General features: G+C 42.3%; 1 protein-coding gene across 2 annotated transcripts in view; it reads left to right on the top strand.

Annotated features, from left to right (window-relative positions):
• LOC120786129 (growth factor receptor-bound protein 10-like) overlaps positions 1-19775 on the top strand; it is a 48561-nt gene that overhangs the window by 12376 nt on the left and 16410 nt on the right. Inside the window, exons 4-6 of one of the 2 annotated variants that reach the window (XM_040121297.1) lie at positions 2560-2815; positions 3740-3863; positions 14748-14904. In XM_040121297.1, the coding sequence (XP_039977231.1) occupies positions 2560-2815; positions 3740-3863; positions 14748-14904 (537 nt within the window). Of the gene's footprint in view, positions 1-2559; positions 2816-3739; positions 3864-13226; positions 13338-14747; positions 14905-19775 lie in introns of those variants that run through there. The other variant, XM_040121298.1, reaches the window with a different exon arrangement.

Here is a 19775-nt window from a genome sequence, read left to right as displayed (position 1 = left end):
GAATTTTCAGCCAGCAGCCAGTGAGCTTAGCATTGCATAAAGACTAGAAACAGGGCATAACAGCTAATTAACAAAGACATATTTTTTGAGGGAGGAAATTACCTTCACTGGGACCCTCAGCTGCTGCATAGGTAAACAAGACAAAGAATCTACAGCTATGCTAGCAGCTCTGTGACGTTGTCCATAGTCACTGCAGTTCTTTGAGCTAAATGCTGTCGTCAGCATGCTAACATGCTTGAAGTAACAATGCTAACATGTTGATGTTTAGGTGTGTGTACTGTGTTCAACGTCTTAGTTTAGTGAGTTAGCATTTTAACCTTTTCTAATTAGCATCAAACAAAAAGTATAGTAGAGGCTGATAGGAATATCATTAGTTTTGCAGATATTGGGACACAAACCAAAGTATTGGATAAACTGAAATTTTGATAAGGATGGTGCTAGATGAAGGAAAAATAGATACATGAAGGGGCCTATGGTGTTATTACAATTCATCGTGAGGGGAACATGAATGCCTGTTGCAAATTTTTTGGCAATCCATCTGTTAGTTGTCGAGACATTTAGTCAAAGCTAGAAATATGAACTTATTGGCTCACTGTCACACTGACTTACTGGGACAATTGAACAGAATAGAGAAATTGTTAATGTTATCAATTACACCTGTGCTTTTCATACTTTTAAGCTGTAGTGTGGGACTTTTACATATAAATGAACGTCTGTTATAGCTTTTGTCAAAACGAGTTCATGCAATGCTGAGTAAGCCTGTCAGCGCCAGGTAAATCTCTGCGTTTCTCAGTAAACTGAGAGTTGGTATGTGGAGTTTTAAATCTGGTGTCTGTGGCGACATTCCTGTGCTGCACACCAGTAGCAATGCGTTTAATGTCAGCCAGCAAGTTTGCCAATGCTGAGGAGGGGAGCAACCATGGTGGCGGAGAAGGAGTAGGCTTCCGCAACTAGGAACATGGAAGAGCCTATGGCAGAAAAACCTAGGAAGCGTCCAAGAAAAGTTTTTGATGCTCCAGATAAAAAAGAAACTCTGTGTTCAGAGGAAGGATTAAAGTCTAAAAAAAGAAAGTGATCAACAGTGAGGACAAACACGGACTACCAGTAGTGTAGTCCGTTGGAGAGTGCTGAAAGAAGGAAATGGCAGAAAATGGCAGAGCTCTTCAACAGGTGGGGATTTGTAAAATATTTAGTAGGCTGTGTAGCTATTACACTTACCCTACCTAAATAATGGATTATTTTTTCGGAACTGTGGAAATTTCTCTGTATTCAACAGTGTTTGTGTAATTACTGTCACTGCCAGAAGGGGGAGACAAAAGTTCCGCACAGCAGGTTTAAGTTAAAGTGCCTGCTGTGAAAAAGGCCAACAGTATATTGCAGCTTTACATAATATCCATCTGTGACTGTCCTCATGTGCTCTCTTGTTCTTTTACAGCTGTGTCCCACCCCCCTGTGTGTATCACAACCTATGTCCCACTCATGAACCCCAGGATCACAAGACCCTGTGTCCCAGACTGTCCTTTCTGTGTGCATATGTGTACATATGTTTGCATATGTGTGTGTATGTGTGTGTCATGTATATCTCCTTGTGATCTGAGATCAAACGGGCCGACTCCTGCTGTTTTTGGTACAGTGGCTTTTTTTTCAGCTTGGTGGGCTCAGTGTGTATGTTCACTGTGTGTTTACATGCAGTACAATACAGTGCTTTATATTTTAACTCTCCTGTATAATTAGCCCCGCATAGCATACATTGTGTCCTATGCTGCTCTGAGTGTAAGTGGGTGTGTGTGTTTTGTTGCCCTACTTTGTCCTGATCATTTGGTTACAATGTGCCTTGAACAGGCAGGTGAACGTTCCCCGATAGCTGTAATTTCTTCCTACAGGAATGTCAGGAATTCTGTGCGTGGTGTTCGGGCGGGACTTACTTACACGTATTTATTCAGCCCTAAACATAAAACTGGCTTTACTACAGATATTTCTATCCCACTAGTATACTTTTCTCACTGGCTGGCAGTGCACATTCACTTTATGAAGTTCAGAATTTAAAAATAAATTGCTGTAAGGTGAGGAAATGGTAACTTATTAGTGCAGTCCCCAAGTTTAACTTAATTTATACCTGAAAGGCAAGGGATTTTTGAGTATCAAGTGCTAAAAAAAAAAATCTACTGATTCAACATCAAGAAAAGACACATGGCTTGGAATGTAGAGATATCCATAACCAGACTTCATGGTTGTGTTGTTATACCTTTTAATAAGCCGTTTATATCAAATGTGAAGACCACAGGTTTTATTCACCAATAAATGTGGCTACTGCAGTTAAACTAGGCTGATTCACTTAAGTTTAATCTCAGCTGAGAGTAGAGAGTTAGCACTACAGTCTATGAAGGCTGATTTTTAATGACTATCATCTGGATGTAAAATAATTAAATTAAAAATGATCTCTCACACTGTTACCCACGAGTTGACACCTAGTGGATGTTTGCTGTCCTTTCTCTGTCACTCACTCCTCTTTCTACCTTTCTCCCGCTCTCCACTCCCACCCTCCACCTGCGTCCACAGATGACGATGTGGACCTGGAGCAGCTGGTGAATGAGATGAACTCGTCCATGGAGAGTGTGTACTCTACACGGGCAGACACAACGCTACTTTTGAACAATGGTCACATGCAGACTGCACACAACTATCACCACCATGTGCCTGCTGCCTACCCGGGACACGGCCAGGCCCACCGTCGCCACACCCCGCCCCTGCCCTCCTCCTCTCCCTACAGAGAGAGGCTGCGGCACTCTCAGCCCATGCACATCCAGGCTGCCAGGTAGACAAACATAACTGTCATGTGTTTATCTCACTGTTTTGTGTTTAAGATAAAGACAGCTGGAAGCACTGTGCCTGCAGAAATGAAAATATGTGTTAAAAGACAAGACACCATTGCCTGAGGAAGAGCACTTCTGTTTGGCTTTTGTTATTTTTCCGTTTTTTGTTTTTTTTTGTCGGTTTGTGTGCATCAGATAAGCAATCTGCTTCCAGCTGTCTTTATACTGTTTTCTCTACGCCTTTATCCCTTTTCCTTCCACTCCATTTTTTATATTTTATACTCATCAGCATACAGTATAAAATGGGGGCATAGATTGCACATGATTGTCCAGATTGATTGAATTACAGATCTTGGTTTTAAATCCAGTTGGAAATTGTAAATGATGAGAGTGAGGTGCTCTTTGAAAATCAGATTCATTAGAAATGTATGATTACTTACTGTAGCTTATAGAGCGTTTTTGCTGTTATTGTTGTTTTGTTGTTGATTATTTTGGGCTTGTGATATTACAGACAATCTATTTCCTAAATCACCATACGTTCCACAGTCATTATCTACAATCCCTTGGCAACTAAATAATTTAGCCTTTTGTTTTTCCTGGTAATTAGTGTGAATAAATTACATTAATTAACATAGTCGCAGGGGCAAAATGTAGTTATAATTTAAACAATGTTACAATTAAGTGTTGACTGTAAGTCACTACAAGCTTATAGTTTGGGGCATTAATACGTCACTTTTTAAGCCAAAACTCTTGTCACGTTTTCTTGATCAAAGGTCTGAGTTCAAATTAACTTTTTAGTCCATTATAAGATGTGGGTTGTGTCTTTCCATACCCAAATGATTCCCATCACCATGTGTACACACTACTGTCAGTCTTTCTCTGGTCAGCCAGTACAGTGACATAAGCGTGTGTGTCTCCCTCTGTAGGTGCCTGCAGGAAGAGCAGCAGCTGCGTCCAGCCTCCTTGCCGGCCATTCCCAACCCTTTCCCTGAGCTCTGCAGCCCCGCAGGCTCCCCGGTTCTCAGCCCCACGCAGAGCTCTGACAAGCATGTAAGTATACTGTACCTACACCACCTCACCTTGCGCTAATACACACTCTCTGAAATTATACAATTGACTGGAGGACGCAGGTGTGCTCAAGTGCTGGAAAGGTCCTGACTGAGGGGCTACCTTCCAGTGCTATTATAGGGAAAAAAACCTTTCCGACTTTCTAGTACATCTACCGTAAGTTAAGTTAAATAATTACATGGACATGACATCACATGTTGCAGCATACAGTGATTAAATAAATACACTTGGCTGGCTGTAGTATTGTTTTAAAAATGTCCTTAGTTTTTGAAGTTGTTACAGGTCAACACCACTATAGTTGAGATGGATTCTGCCCGTCTCATTGTATTTGTTGTCCTTTACTTGACCACTATCACAAGTGAGTGAGTGGGTGTGTGTTTTGAAACCAGCTGACTGGCCTGTTATGTTCAGGTCAGAGCAGCATGTGTTGACTTTGGCTGCGTACAGCCTTTCCTTCCATTACACAACAGCTCACCCTGGGTTATCTGACTGTATGTGTTTGTGTGTTTGTGTGTGTGTGTGTGTGTGTGTGTGTGTGTGTGTGTGTGTGTGTGTGTGTGTGTGTGTGTGTGTGTGTGTGTTATTACGGAAGAATGATTATCAATCACATGTACACACACACGGAGAGTGACAGACATGTTTTGCTGTGGAAGGAGATGAGCAATGTCTCCAGGATGCTGCAGACCGAGTGCAGACTTCCGTATCTGAGCTGGGAATATGGCTGGGAACGTCTGCAGATCGGATCTCTCTGAACCTTTTGAATCTGTCCGCCGACTCTGGCAAGACAGGCGCCCATTTCCGGTTCACACGCTTCAACCCTGGCTCTTAGCGTCACTGTTTGTGTGGGTGTGAGCGTGTGTGTGTCATAGCCTTGCCCTTCCTTCTCCAGTAGAGCCTCCTGTCCCAGGAATGTTCCATCCTTCTCAAAGATGTTTTCAGGATGCCCACCCCAGACAACAAAGGTTATTTTAGATGCGCACTCACTCACACACACCCACTTCAACGCGCACACAGATACACACGTAGGGGGCATTATTCAGTTCACATGCACACATATACATGTGATAAGGCAAAGCATTATTTTTTGCATTTCGTTGACATCATCCCACAAGGTCTGAAGTCAGAGGCAGAACTTGCAGTTTGTACAAAGGAACGTTGTGAGTGTTTTTGAGAGCCAACTAGATGTTGTGTCATTTCTCTTTCCCAGAGCATCTTAATTTTGTCCACAGTTTTGTTCATTTAACAGCTGTCTTGTTCATCTAGAGAGGTAATAATCAGTTGGTACTTGTTATAGTACATAAAAACATATGTCATTTTATGGTTATTAGTGTATTTCGACAGTTTTAATTGCAGTTTGCGATTTCTGTCTACGATTTTCATAAAGCTGCTTTGCATATTCTTTGTATCTGACATCGATGATGCATTACTGCTTTAATTTTTCAAACAGATTATGGCTCAGGGGCCTGGCAGCATTTTGCTTCTTCTGTACTCCATTTTTTATGACATGTCACCAGGTTGGAGTAGGCAGGAAATTCTTTAAGACTGCTTAATGGCACAAAAACAGGAAGCTGGTAGTATTCTTCCAGTACAAACAGTGATAAAGCCCATGCTGGAAGGAGTAAAAGGCACATGGAAAAATCACTTCCAACATTCCATCAGGTTTATCATCATCAGCAAAAGAGAAAAAAACCTTTTGGCTGAAGAAGCAGAGTAGGTAAAAGACTGTTAAATGTGTGTGTCATGGGAAACAAAACCACTAATATGAAGGAACAGCTCCACTTGATTAATTGACAATCATTAATTAATGTGACATTGATACATTAATGCTTAAAAATATCAAATGGAGTAACTTAAGTTGCATGGTTCGAGGAATGACAATGTCAGCCCAGACTGAAATATCTCAACAAGTGTTAGACGGATTGCCAAGAAATTTGTACAGACATTCATGGTTCCTAGATGATGTATCTGAATGAAGTGATGATCCCCTGACTTTCACGGTAGTGCCACTATTTAATAGACATTTGTAGCTTTGAGTGAAATCTCTTGACAACTATTGGTACAGACTTTAAACCTCCCCCTCACGATGATTCATAATAGCTTAGTTGATATCTTAGCTTTTCATCTAGCAGCATCATCAGGTCAAAATTTCAGTTTGTCCCATACTTTAGTTTACCTGCAAACTAATGACATTCCCATCAGCCTCATCTTTACTTTGTTTCGTGCTGATTAGCATATTTTAGCATGCCGACATATCAACTTAAGATGGTGAACATGGTAAACATTACCTATTAATCATCAACATGTTAGACTTGTCATGTCGAGCATGTTGGCATGTGATGTTAGCATTTAGCTCAAAGCACCTCTGTGCGTAAGTACAGCCTCACAGAGGTGGTAGCATGGCTGTAAACTCTTTAGTCTTTTTAAAGAATGTTGTGACTGTAAAACATCTAACTGAACCAGCCACAGTATTAACTGGAATCCTTCAGTGGATGTGTGTGGAACCATCATGTAATTAAATCTACTCTAATGCTTAAAATGAGCTAGTCTTGCACTGATTGAATGAAACCTTCACTGATCAAATCACTTAAGTTCAGAAAGAACAGTGCCAGACTGGCCACAATGTGGCATTTACGTCCAGGCTAGTGAAGGTTGTGAAGGTGTTTGAGTACATGTACGCGTTGATGTGTGCAGATTGGTTTAGTTAAAGATGGCTTACAAAACAATGTAGACAAGACTCTCAGATGTGCAGTGCATTGGTCTACAGACGTAGATGAATTGTATTTGCATTGGCATGGTTTTATCATACTATCTCTCTCCCTCCAGCTGTAGAGTTGGAATCTGAACATTCTTCACTAAGCTTCTGTCTTTCTTAAAGGGATACACAGCTTATATTATGAGCCAGTAAAACTGTGTGTGAAATGACAAGTTTATGACCTGCGTTGCCTTTGATAACATAAATACAGTTGTTCTCAGGGTATTATGACCAGGCAACTATGAACAGATAACATGACGCTGCATCTCCATCAGATTTTAGATCTATCCCATGGTAAATCTCATTACATTTTTTAAAAGGTCTCTGGTAGGTGCTAAGGCCAAAGCTAATTCAGTAGTCTGACTGTAGTTAATGCTAAACTCTGATAGAGGCCATTTCCCACGCAAGTTGTGGCAGTCTTACACCATACAGTTCAGTCATGTTACCCCAGCTTTCACAAGAAATTGGTCAGGTCCTGTCTGTCATCACTGGGCAAATGGGTTTGCTTTGGCATCATGACTGCGGCTGTAACGCAACTCCTGCTTTTATTTGTGGCCAGAGACGTGGCATTACAAGCATCAGGGACAGCAGGGAGTCCCAGTGGTTAAAGAGACCATCTCTCAACCAAAGGTCTCGGGTTCAAGCCCCCTGTGTTGGCAAGCATCCATCCTGCTGAAGTAGATTTGAGCAAGATACTAAACCCCTTCCATCCCTGGTTCTCTGCTCCATAGTTGACCTTGACTTCTAACCTCTCTGTGGAAGGAGGCAAGAGAAAAGAGGGTTCTATTGAAAAAAAAAGGATGTGAAAAAGTCAATTTCTCATGTTTTTTTTTATCCAGTGCATGGTCTGATTATTGAAATATTTGAGCTTGTGAAATTTTACAAAAGTTAAAGCAGATGGACAAAGAGGAATCATACTTCTGTCTACAGTCTGATCAACTGTGTGTTTTTCTTTTTTAGTCATGCCGGGGCAATGTGGGTCAGTTGGTCTGCTACTTTGACATACATGAACAACTATTTGATGAACTGCCTTGAAATTTTGTACAGACATTTATGGTCCCCAGAGGATGAGTCCTGATGATTTTGGTGATCCCCTGACTTTTCCTCTAGCGCCACCATGATGTGGACTTTTCTGTTTTTTAGTGAAATGTTTAACAACTATTGGATGGATTGCCATAAAATTTAGTGTGACCGTTAATGGTGATCAGAGGATGAATTTTTGTAGTTTTGGTGGTTCTCCAATTTTTTTTTAGTGTCATAACGAGGTCAAAATTTAAATTTGTCCAGTACTCTGATTTATGCCAAAATACCTGCAAAAATAGAGACATTACCGTCTGCCTCAGCTTTGTGTTTTGTGCTAATTAGAAATTGTTAGCATTCTAGAACACCAAACAAAGATGGTAAACATAGTATACATCATACCTGCTAAACAGCATTTTAACATTGTGCTAGTGAGCATGTTAGTGTACTGATGTTAGCATTTAGCTCAAAGCAACTGCTGTGTCCATGTACAGCCTTGCAGAGCTGCTAATGTGAATGTACACTCTTGTTTTCAGATTCAGTGATGTCTAATAATTCCCTGGAACTAATGATGTGATGCTATCATCAAATTTTTCGTTTTACATCCTCTTTGCTTGAAATGGCTGGATGCTTTTTGAGATAATTAAGCGTTGTTCTTAAGCCAGTGTGTTACAACTCAGTAATTCTGAAAGCTGTCTTTTAGTAGGTCTGTGCTTATTGGTTGGCTAATACTAGTTTTTATGTACATTTTTTTAATGGTGTCAATCAATGCTTAAAAAAAATAATTGTGAATTAAAAAAGTTGATAGTACATCTCAGGTGACATTTAAATATTAGTTTTTTGTGATAAATCCCGAGGGCAAAATTCGACATGATGGCTATATATACTGCAGCAGTGTCATAAAAACTAATTTAAGACTAAAGCTCTGAGTCACGCACTCTTGGTTTAGGACTCCAACCTCCCAACTTTGTCTGTGGTCAGCTGATGTACTTCTGCACGCAATTGTCTGCTGACCCACTGCAATCAGATCAGGTGCATGTACGTGTGTGTATGTGTGTCAGTCTGTGTGTAAAAATGGCAGTGAAAGTAAGCTTATAATGACATGGATATGTAAGCTCCATTGTTAGATAGATACTACATTTCCTTACGCAGATCAAGATGCTTTACTGTGAATTGAAATGTAAACACTTAACTGGGTAGAATTCAACAAAGTTAGAAGCACATGTCTCTGAGTGAATGTCTTAGTAGGAGAATATGCGTGTTATAAAAATTTACTTGACCTTTGAATTTCTGCTACGCAGTAAATGTTTTACATCCCCTGGCAATGTGATGACGCAACTTTATAATTTCTCAGGGAACATACGCTTGTTTGACACACACACTCCTGAATGTCAAACACATGCCTCTGTCAAACTAGAGCTTTATGCTAGAGTTAGTTTTTCCATAGAAACCATAGAAAATGCAACCAGATAATGGTAAGTGCTGAACTATCATTAGCTCAGTTGTTAGTGAACAATATCCATGTGAACAGCTCTTGTTTGAAATAATTTTCTTTCACTTTGGAAACCAGACAATTCTGATTGTCAGCATGTAATTGCAACACCGGTTCCACCTTTTTAAAATTAAGATCTTTGAATGGACATAAGATTAAATTTTAATTCCTGAAGAGGGAGTTGACAAGCATTCTTTGTTTGTTGGGATTTTATCGAAAATAAGATCATAGATCAGTGATGCACACGAGCAAAGTATGCAGAGGGGCATTCATTATGCTGTGGAATTGGGAATGGAGAGCTTTGTGTTTCCCGTTTTCCAGACAAATTAGATGAAAGATGATGTGTGGATAGGATTTTTGTACGGTAAAATACTGTAAATCACTGTGTAAACCTCTCTGCTGAACTGAAGTCTCTTTAATATCTGGCAGGTCAAAATTTGACTTATGTTCTGTTTTATTGGATCGATTTCACCAACGCCCACTCGACTTTATTTAGTAAATCCTAAGGGTGATCTTCACATGTGATGAGACTCCTAGAACTGACTGGTAGACGTCCATCAGTCAGTCATTGGAATTTGTATGACTGTGTACACATTTATCTGTCTGTGTGTGTGTTTTTGTGCGTGTGAGACAGTGCCGTGACAGTGTTGGGTCATGGGAAGGTGGGGAGGCGAGCCACTCAGTGAGGCTTTGTGGTGGCGCTTCAGAGAGTTGAAATTGAGTTTGGCCTGTCTGCAGAGCTAATCAGCTCTGTCTGGTTTGAAACCCGACCACTCACAGACATGAAAGACGACTGATGCTGTAATAGACCAGGGTGGGAAGTCACCAGCAACCAGCATTCAAATGCTGACATTAGATATGGGTGTGTTAGTCTACTATGGCAGCCTCTGCCAGACAGCCAGCTATCATTTTGAGATTTATAGCCCCTTGTATTATATTATACTGCAGGATAATGTAAGAACTATGTTAAGTGAAAAGGTGAAGAAGAACTGACATTTAATATAAATGCCAGGCATTTAATATAATCCTGTACTACATAATCAGTAAAAACAATAGCAACAGACTGTATTAATTTTTTTTTAGTAATCTATAACATTACAACAGTATAATCAGTATTTTTAGATTAACAATGGAAAAATACTATACAGAAAATGATCACCCTGCATTACCCCTGAGAGTTACATTGTGTTTTAGCATCTTTCAGCCTATTGTTTTGGATTTCTGACCCACAGCTTTGTTTTGGTTCTCCTTATTAGCATCATTTCCAGCTGTAGTAGTCAGCAGTCTTCTGCAAAAAAACCTATGATAGACACTCTGTGTGCCACCTTCCCAGCATTAAACAGCAGACAGACAAAGTAAACAGCTAGCTGGTGAATCGAGTGGTGCAGTTTGCAGCAAAAGTTTCAGATATATTACTCAAGGGATAGTTTAGAGCAAAATAGAGCTGAAATGAGAGTGAAATTTAGACTTACGTTCACCAGTCCAGAATAACAACTACAAATAATTTCTAACTGCTACTTGTTTGATGGATGTGTAAAGTGGCAACTGTTTACTAACCCGTTCACCATATCAACTTTATAAGGTGATAATATGCCAGTGGAGTCATTGTAGGGACTTGACACTACTGTGAGTCCTAAGTGAATGAACTTTTGTCACTTACTTAACATATTCAGCTTTTCTAAAGAATTTTTCATTTTCATGTCAGAAAAATGTATTCCCTATTAAGCAGCTGCTTTGCAAATTTAGCATATCATCTATAAAGAAAGAAAAATTAAAAACACATGATCCTTTTATTTACATTCACGTTTGCTCATTTTTCTTCCAGGTTTGATTTCACTCTGTAACTGCATTCAAACAAAGTCAGCTTGTAAGCCCAGACACTATTTTATTTTGTAAGCTAACCATTTCAATTTGCCACAATGGCCAAGAAATAGTAAATGCATCCCAGGGGTTTTCTGTTACAGACCCATTCGTAATTTACACATTTAAAAAAAAAAGATAGTGTCCAGAACTACTCTCCCTCCTCCCTCCTCTAATCTGAATGAATCAAGATTGCTTTTACAATCTGTGGGTCGTGTTACTGTGAAAGAGATCTGCTCTGGCTTAAATCAACTAGATCACCAGTGTGTGTGTGTGTGTGTTAGCTTGTGTAGGTATGAGTGTGTGCATATGTGGTGTGTGTGTTGCGTATAGCCAATCGGGCCAATAAACCTCTGGTCAAGTGGGCCTGACCCTGGTGAAGATTATTGTGTTTGACCTTTGACCCCATACAAACTGCTTGTTTGTGTGTATATCTTTGTTTATATGCATGCAGGTGTCTGTCCATGATCCTTCAATCCAATATGCTGCTGCTCTGAGCCTTTTGTATGTTTGTGTGTTTGTGTGTTTGTGTGTTTGTGTGTGTGTGTGTGTGTGTGTGTGTGTGTGTGTGTGTGTGTGTGTGTGTGTGTGTGTGTGTGTGTGTGTGTGTGTGTGTTTGTCGTGTGTGTGTGTGTGCGGACTGTACATTTCCACTGCTCACCCTCCTTTAACTAGAAAGTTAAAGAACAAGTACATGACCAAATCGAAATGTAAATAGAAGAAAAGAGATATTAAACAGAGAAAAGGGAAAAAACTGGCCTCCGGACTCCATTTGACGCAAAATGTGAGCTTGTTATCTCTTCTTACACCCACCCTCTCTTTCACATGTGCTCAACACATACATGAACATCACTGTCCTCATAAACACACACAAAAACCCACACACACACGCGTACATACACTCAGTTAGAGTCAGTGTTATACTGCTCCCCAGGCGGCTGCAAAACTGCCGTGAGAGGCTGGAGGAAAAAGTCAAAGTCAAAAAACTGCTGGAGCCAGTTGTCATAGTTTACATTTTGTCTTCCTCTTTTGAGAATGCGTGTGTGTGTGTGTGTGTGTGTGTGTGTGTGTGTGTGTGTGTGTGTGTGTTTGCTTGGCTCATAGTTCTCATGCACATTGTATTAGGGGCCAGCTGGGTTGGCCTGCGCTCTACACATGAGCCTGATTATGACTCAGTATTGCATTACTGACATTCCTCCATAGCTCTCTCTCTTTTCTCTTTCTCTATCCCTCTCTCTCCCCCTCCCTTCTTTTTCTTTATCTCCCTCTCTCTCTAGCTGTCTACCTCTCCCGATGCTGGGCAGATTTGCTGAGCAACCACCCCCCCCCTTATCCCTCCCCTCCTCCTTCTCTCACTCCCTACCCCTCCCTTGACCCCCTCAGCAAAGCCCAAACTCCCGACACGTGATCCGTACAACTTCAGATCGAATCACCCCACCATTTTCTTTTTTCTTTTTTTTTTTTTTTTTTTAAAGACTTTCAACTGCCTTCTTTGCAAACCTCGAAGCCATCAGTGTGCATTACACATGTTGCACTGGTCCTAACACTCTTGCATAGTATTTCACATACAGCTGAGGAGGAGGAGTAAGAGAAAGAGGAGGGGGGTTAAGAGGGAGGGAGGGGGTAGAAATTGAAACCGTCAAGCAGCTCAAAGAAAATGTCAGTGGATGCATAAGAATAAGGGATGTATGTGTGTGTTTGGTGATTGGCTTAGTAGTTTGAGCTTGTTTTTTCTATCCATGTGCGTGTATGTGTGGGGAGTTGTGGGTGTGTTTTAGGGAGAAAGACTGTTACTTTTTGTATGGTGCCAACAGTAAAAGGAGCTGATAGGTTTTTTTTTTTTTTTTTTTTTTTTTTTTGGGATGAGGGGATTTAAACACAGCCCTGAAGATAAGTATGTAGAGTACATGACAGGTAGCAGCTCACCGTTTAAAAATCCCACACTGGGTTAATCCAGTGTGAGGAGGAGGAGGGAGGAGAGGAGCAGCAGCTCATACCACTCCTCGCAGCTCAGCCTTTATGCTGCCCAGCACGAGAAGAAGGGGCAGGCTGTCTCTCTTTCGCTCTGTCTCTCTTTCACTCTCGTCCTTCCTCTGTCACTTCCTCCCTCCTCCCCCCTCTTCCCTCTCACCTCTCTTGCATTCTCCTGGCCAATCTGTCCCTCCCTCCCTCTCTCTCTCTCTTCCTGACTTCCTTCCCTCCCTCACCTCCCCTCCTCCTGCTCCCCTACCTCCCTCTCCCTCTCTCTCTCTGTCTCTGTGTCACCGGAGAGCGTCTCAGTGTGAAAATGCCATCCTGCTCTCCAGACTGTTGCCTCTTTCAGGCTGTGGAGGTAAGAGACTTGTGTGTGTGTTTCTTTCTTTCCTGGATGTCTGTCGTGACGTCTGTGTGTTTGTAGGTGTGTGTGTGTAGTGACCAGTTTGCAGCAATGAGGACCTTTGCATTTTTCCCCCTCGATGTTTCTAAAACTTTTCTCAAACAAAGCTCATGCGTCATAAATTAACTTTTTTTTTACACGGGGGCGTGTGGGAAGAGAAGAGGGAGTCTTCTGGATTTACAGGGGTAGAGAGCGCTGTGGCGCTGTTTCTTGTTGTATTCGGAGTCTCTCTTCGCATCGCCGTGCTGGTGCTTTTGGTGTTTCGTATCATTTCTAGGCCAATCTCGCTGTTGTTTTTTGGTGTTTTGTGTTCTTCCACTTCTTGGTGCCATTGTTCGACATTGTTCGATTTTCCTTGCCCACCCTCCCAGGCCCTCACCCATCACCAGCTTTGTGTCTTGTTTCATGTAATTTTCAACAGTTGCTCCCCGGTGCTTTTGTGTGAAGTGCAGGGTAGTAGAATCCCTGCTATGGACAGAAGATGTTATGTACATGGGTGTGTGAGAACATGCAAACATACATACACATACAACGTCTCTATATATATACTCTGAGTCTTCTTTGTGGGTTGCGTGCACTTTCCGATGTTCATTTTCTCATATTTATGTGTGTTTGTGTATTATGCTGCATGTGAGAGTGAGCTCACCATGGTATGTGTGTGAATCTGCTCATACAGTGGTGTGAAGCAGCTGGTCTGTGGTTATCTATGTAGCAACACACTCGGAGAAGGCGAAATTACCGATTTAAATGTTGCTTTGGGCATTTGGCTGAAATGGTTCAAAATGGCGCAACAATGGAAGTTCCTTCGGCTTTGAACTGTACCCGCTTTCGTTTCCCAGTGGTGACATTTTTAGGGACAAAATGCAACGTGTAAATCCAACGTGTTATTTCACTGTTCAAGTGTGAATATATGGTTTTTCTTCTTTTCCGGCTGTGGATATTCTTTCATGTGATCGAAAACGTATCATTGTGGGGTTGTGTTCAAGCAGGTTTACATGCGTAGTCGTGGATGTGCGTGTTAGTAAGTTTGGTTGAGCTGTGGACAAAAGGGATGAGCTGAGAGCACAGGGGCCAGTCGACCTTTCCTGGACGTCATCCTTCCTTTTTTTTTTTTTTTTAAACGCTTCTCATGTTGGGAGTGACAGAATATTGTGAACAGGACTTTTTAAGGGTGAACTTGACAAAGCACCTGGTTATGGAGGTAAATGTAACCATAGATCTGCTACACTTTTTTTTCTGTACAGATTTAAATTCCCGAAAGCAACTCAGGACGTCACGCCTTCTCACTGTTTTGAGGCTTTTTTTCAGCCAGTAAAACTGCTCTTATTTACACATTCCCATCCTTATTCTCATTTTGTTTTTCAGATAGTGAAGGTGTGGAGTGAGGATGGGGCCGGTAAAGTGGTGGAGATTCCAGCAGACATGACGGCTAGAGACGTCTGTCAGCTCCTGGTCTACAAGAGCCACTGTCTGGATGACAACGCCTGGACGCTGGTGGAGCACCACCCTATCCTCGGCCTTGGTAAGGGCTGCTTGTGTTGGTGTGTGTACATGCATCCAGGTGTGGATTGGGTGCACTGTTGTGTCTATATTCCTGCTTTTCTTTTTTTTGTTGCAAGGATCAACTCTATTTTGTGTGTATCCGCTTATTAGCAGTTTATGAAAAAGAGGGTTAGACACCATTTTAACTTCTAGTGAAACCCAATCTGTCACACTGTCAGTTCCATATTCTCCAATTTTTACTCTTTAAAAGACCATGGCTCTCTGTAGCAAACATGATTTTTATGCCACAAACTGTGATACATACCATGAAAATATGTCATAAAAATTTATATCAGATTTGAGAAAGTGTATAAAAGCCATTCTACAAGTGAAATGATGTGTAAAATTAGTTGGTGGGATTACCTTCCACTCCATCCCAGTATGTTTGGCTGTACTGCGTTTTTAGGAGTATCTTTAGGAAACTCTTTTCTGCAGGTGTGTTTCAGTCTTGTATGTATGTGTCTGTGTCTATACCCCTTTTGTGCATCTCTGCATGGGTGGGGATACTCTCTTGTGTGTACCCTCAGTGTGTATGTTCAGTTGAGCATGGCATGAGTGCTAGTATGCTTTCTATACGGCTCCGAGAGGGAGGTGTGGTGGTCATGGGATTAAGTATTTTCCATGTTCTGCTCATACGCCTGTTCCCTCCCAAATAATTCAAAAAAGTAAGATTTTTCTTCTTCGTTTTTAAGACAGGACTCGTGCTTTGCTTCTTTACTTTTGCCGTGTCTCCTATTGAAGCTTTATTTTTTTATCTTTTTTTTGTTTGAGACTCTCTTTGTCAGAAACAAGACTTTTTAGAGTCAAAGGATCACTTTGTGTTTTGCTGCTTGATCTGCGTTTCTGGAAAAAAGTGTACTGGAAAGATGGAATGTGAGGTGAGGAGAGGGAGGGAGGGAAAAAGAGGGAGAGAGAGATGCCGGGAGGGAGGAAAAGAGACAGAAAGGAAGAAAGGAAGGGAGAGAGAGGGAGCAGGAGAAAGCGAGAAAGAGAGCGAGTTGGGGGGGGGCGGAGAGGTCTGGAGTAAAGCGTCATACCAGAGCTGCAAGGAACCAATCATGGGTCTCTGTTGGACGAGCCCCTAGCCTTCTTAGCCAATCAGTCTTTCCTTAACCCTCCACAGGAAATTCCCCTGCTTGCAGCCAGCACACACACACACACACACACACACACACACACACACACACACACACACACACACACACACACACACAGCCCAGACATTTCCCCCCCTAAGATGCAGAGAGTACATTTTTTTTTTGCAAAAACAGTGTCTACAGATTCACCACAATGTATGCATGTGTTTGTGTTTGTGTGTGTGTGTGTATATATGGTTGTGTTTTTCCTTAATAAAGCAAGACTATGTGAGTTAATCTGGAAGGGAGAATTAGTGCTAAATCCTGCTTGCTATCATTTAATGTGTGTGTGTGTGCGTGCGTGCGTGTGTGTGTGTGTGTGTGTGTGTGTGTGTGTGTGTGTGTCCCCATGCAGAACTGGAACATTCTGTCACAATCAATTTCTAATCGGCCTCACTCTGAGATCATATGCCCTCAATTTCAAGGAAGAGTTTAACACACACACACACACACACACACACACACACACACACACACACACACACACACACACACACATTGAGAAAGACATTGGGCCACTGTGGTGCACAGTGAGCAGGTTAGATCTGTATGAGCTCTTAATGTGTGGTTGTGTGTTTGCCTGTGGCTTGTACTTTGCTTACTTCACTGCTCTCAGCAATCAGCCTAAATACATGACATCATCTTCCTGCAATGCCCCCACCACCACCACCCACCCTCTCCATCTCATACCACTTCTCCTCTCCACCTTCACTTCCTCCCTCCCTGAATCACAGTGCTTCTTCTTTTCACAGCCCCTCCTCATTTAACCTAAGTCCTTTGCTTGTCTCTTATTAACAGGTGATTTTTATTGCTGTGTCATTGTATACAATAGTATAATGAGTGATTATTGTGGCAAATAAAGAAGTGGGTAAACTATGACCTCAAGTTAGTGATCATTTTAATAACTAAAACTACAATAATAATCTAATATGTTAACACAAGTTAGTTCTATTAATTAAGGCATGTGTTTATACATATATATATATCGATAACATGCACTGCTAACTATGACTTTCGCTTGTCAAGAGGTTAAAAGACTGATTCTTTTATACCAATTTAGATAGACACATCTAGATGCTAACACCTCCAGTCCCATTCTTCTGACTGAAGCTTACGGCCAGGAGATGATGTCGTCAGCAGTGATGGCCAGTCAGTGGCCATCTTCCCCTGGCTTCTAGCTCAACTCCTCCCGCCTGTTCCAGATCCAACATGAGTCTCTTTTCGTTGCCTCCCCAAACCTGCAAGCATCTGTCCTCCTCTCCCCTCCCACTATTCCCAGAGCTTTGAGCATCGTCCACACAGACTGTGCCAGGAAACCCCTGCAGCAAATCTCAACTGGAAATAGCAAGGCCTGCCTCCCTCTGTCCTGGCACTTTTGGACCAGGTCCTGGTACTAAGTGGCCTTCCTCTCTGAGGCCTCTTTGCATCCGTCTTGCCACGGGACCGTCAGTTTAATCAGGATGATTCTCTTCACCTCCTCAGACCATATGATTATGTCAGGCCTCAGGGATGTTTGGAAAAGTCTAGTTCTCTTCCCAGGTCCACCCTCATCTCCCACGAATGTGCCAGCTGCAGGAGGCTTTCCGTGGTCTTCTTGGGGGAGAATGACTTCTCTTCATCCTGATGATCTGTATGGATGGGGCTGGTCTCAAGTGGGTCTGACGCTTTTTCTGTCTCTCCTGCTCCAAGATGTCAGCCAGTGCTCTGAGGACCTTGTCATGTAGCCATCCGTTTCACCCTTGGCCAAGGGCAGTCTTGCACCCCGCCAGTATGTGTGCCAAAGGGCTTCTCTCACTGCATAACTTGCACAGTGGGTCCTCCCTCATTCCCCACCTATGAGGGTTTGTTGGTGTTGAAAGAGTGTTTTACACTGATTGGAGCAGGAACGAGATGCAGAAGGGCTCCAGTCTCAGCCCACGTTATCTTCCGCTTTGGCAGGTGCCACTTTGTCCAGGCTCCCTGTGATCCAAGTTCCATGGCCGTTGACCTTCACTCGTCTTCCCCCGGTTTTCGGACCTCGGCTTGGATCATGTCTCTCCTCTGCCTTGAGTCTGCTTTCCCCAATTGCTGGAATTGGATGGTTTCAAGTCCTTGTCTCCCCATTCACATGCTCCTAATGATGTCCTTCAACTTCAGCATGCTTTCTTCCTGTTCCACTGATGTGTCAGCTGCCCACTTGCGTCCTGATCTTGTGGTGACGCATGTACCTCTGACCTTTTCATTGCTGATGTCTCTGTACATAATCACAGCCCTGCACTTTGGCACCTTGAACTCTTCAACCACTGATGATGGGGGTAGCTGTAACTGTCCAAACCCTAATGTATAGCCCTACTGACGTGAGGCTTGGCGGAATTTGGAACCACCTGCAAAGGTGTTATTCCATTCACCTCTCAAGTCCTTCCACTGATATCATAGGCATTTCATAAATTGTCAGTAGCCACATTAGTCTTGGTATCAGACCATGCTTGAAGAGCCATCCCTTGAATTTACCTGATAAGCCTGATTCCTCCTATCTTTCAGAGCGATTCATCTGCCTGTTTCACTGACCTGGATACATTGCTTCTGTCAGTGAGAAAGGTATCATACCACTTACCTAGACATTTTATTGAGTTTTCCTCAATTGATGGTATAACCTCCCCCTGGAGTTGGAGCTTGAACTTCATTCTTGCCCATGTTGCCAAGTCTTCAAGTACCTTCAGGATCCACCTTGGTTGTACATAGGATGAAGTTGTTATGGTTAGGTCATCCATAAAGCCTCTTATTGGAGGTTGGCGGGTGCTGGATTCCATTATTGTCTCTCTGGATTCCTTCCCAAGCGCTTTTAAGATGGGGGAGATAGTGCAGCCCCTTATGATTCCCTTTTTCAGGTCCTACCACTGGGTTGTGAAATAGGCAGTCTTTAACTGTAACTTGAATCCTCCAAAGTAGCTGTTGATCATTCCCTGATTTGGTATGGAGAACGTAGTTTTCCATTGCGATATTGATGAGGTTGTGAGGGATTGATCCATATGCGTTGGCCAAGTCGAGCCAGACAACTCTTAGATTGCCTTTGCTCTCTTTGGCCTCCCGGATCAGCTGGTTGAGGACACTATGTGTTCAAAACACCAGTGAAAGCCTGGGATCTCACCCTTCTGGATTGATGTATCTACATACCTGTTCTTCACCATGTGGTTAGTCATCCCTTTGGCCAGGAAAGAGAAGAATATCTTGCCTTCTGCCCTTTTCTGGGACGATGGGTGGTGCCTTTTTTCCGTAACTTCTGCAAATGTTTCCATAGCCTGTGGAGTAGTGTCAGTCATCTCTTGCATACTTGATAAGGTATAACACTTGGTCCTGGGGCAGATGCTGGACTTCTCTCCATGTTTGTTCACTCATGTCTAGCTCTTAATCTTTGGGTGTGCACTTAAAAACTTGCCCCTAAGAATGTGGCTGTTGTTCTCTTTGAGGAACTCCTCCACAACTTCCTGAGGGCTGATCAATCTCCGAGATCTTGTTTCACCCAAGAGAGTTTTGGTAAATCTGTATGGGTCCTTTATGAACTGAGCTCGCCTGGTCTCCTTCCCCTTCCTCAGTCTCCAAGACCTTTTCTGCCCTTCTCACTCTGCAAAGTCTACTTGTTGGATTTTTTATGTCATCCTTTTCTATAGCACTTGCTCTTTTGAACTGCTTATTGAGAGTCTTACAGTACAGTACACAGTCTTTCCTGGTGTGGGTG

Source organism: Xiphias gladius, chromosome 24 (genome assembly GCF_016859285.1).
Source record: "Xiphias gladius isolate SHS-SW01 ecotype Sanya breed wild chromosome 24, ASM1685928v1, whole genome shotgun sequence".
Taxonomy (NCBI): domain Eukaryota; kingdom Metazoa; phylum Chordata; class Actinopteri; order Istiophoriformes; family Xiphiidae; genus Xiphias; species Xiphias gladius.
This window is presented reverse-complemented; position numbering and strand designations above follow the sequence as displayed.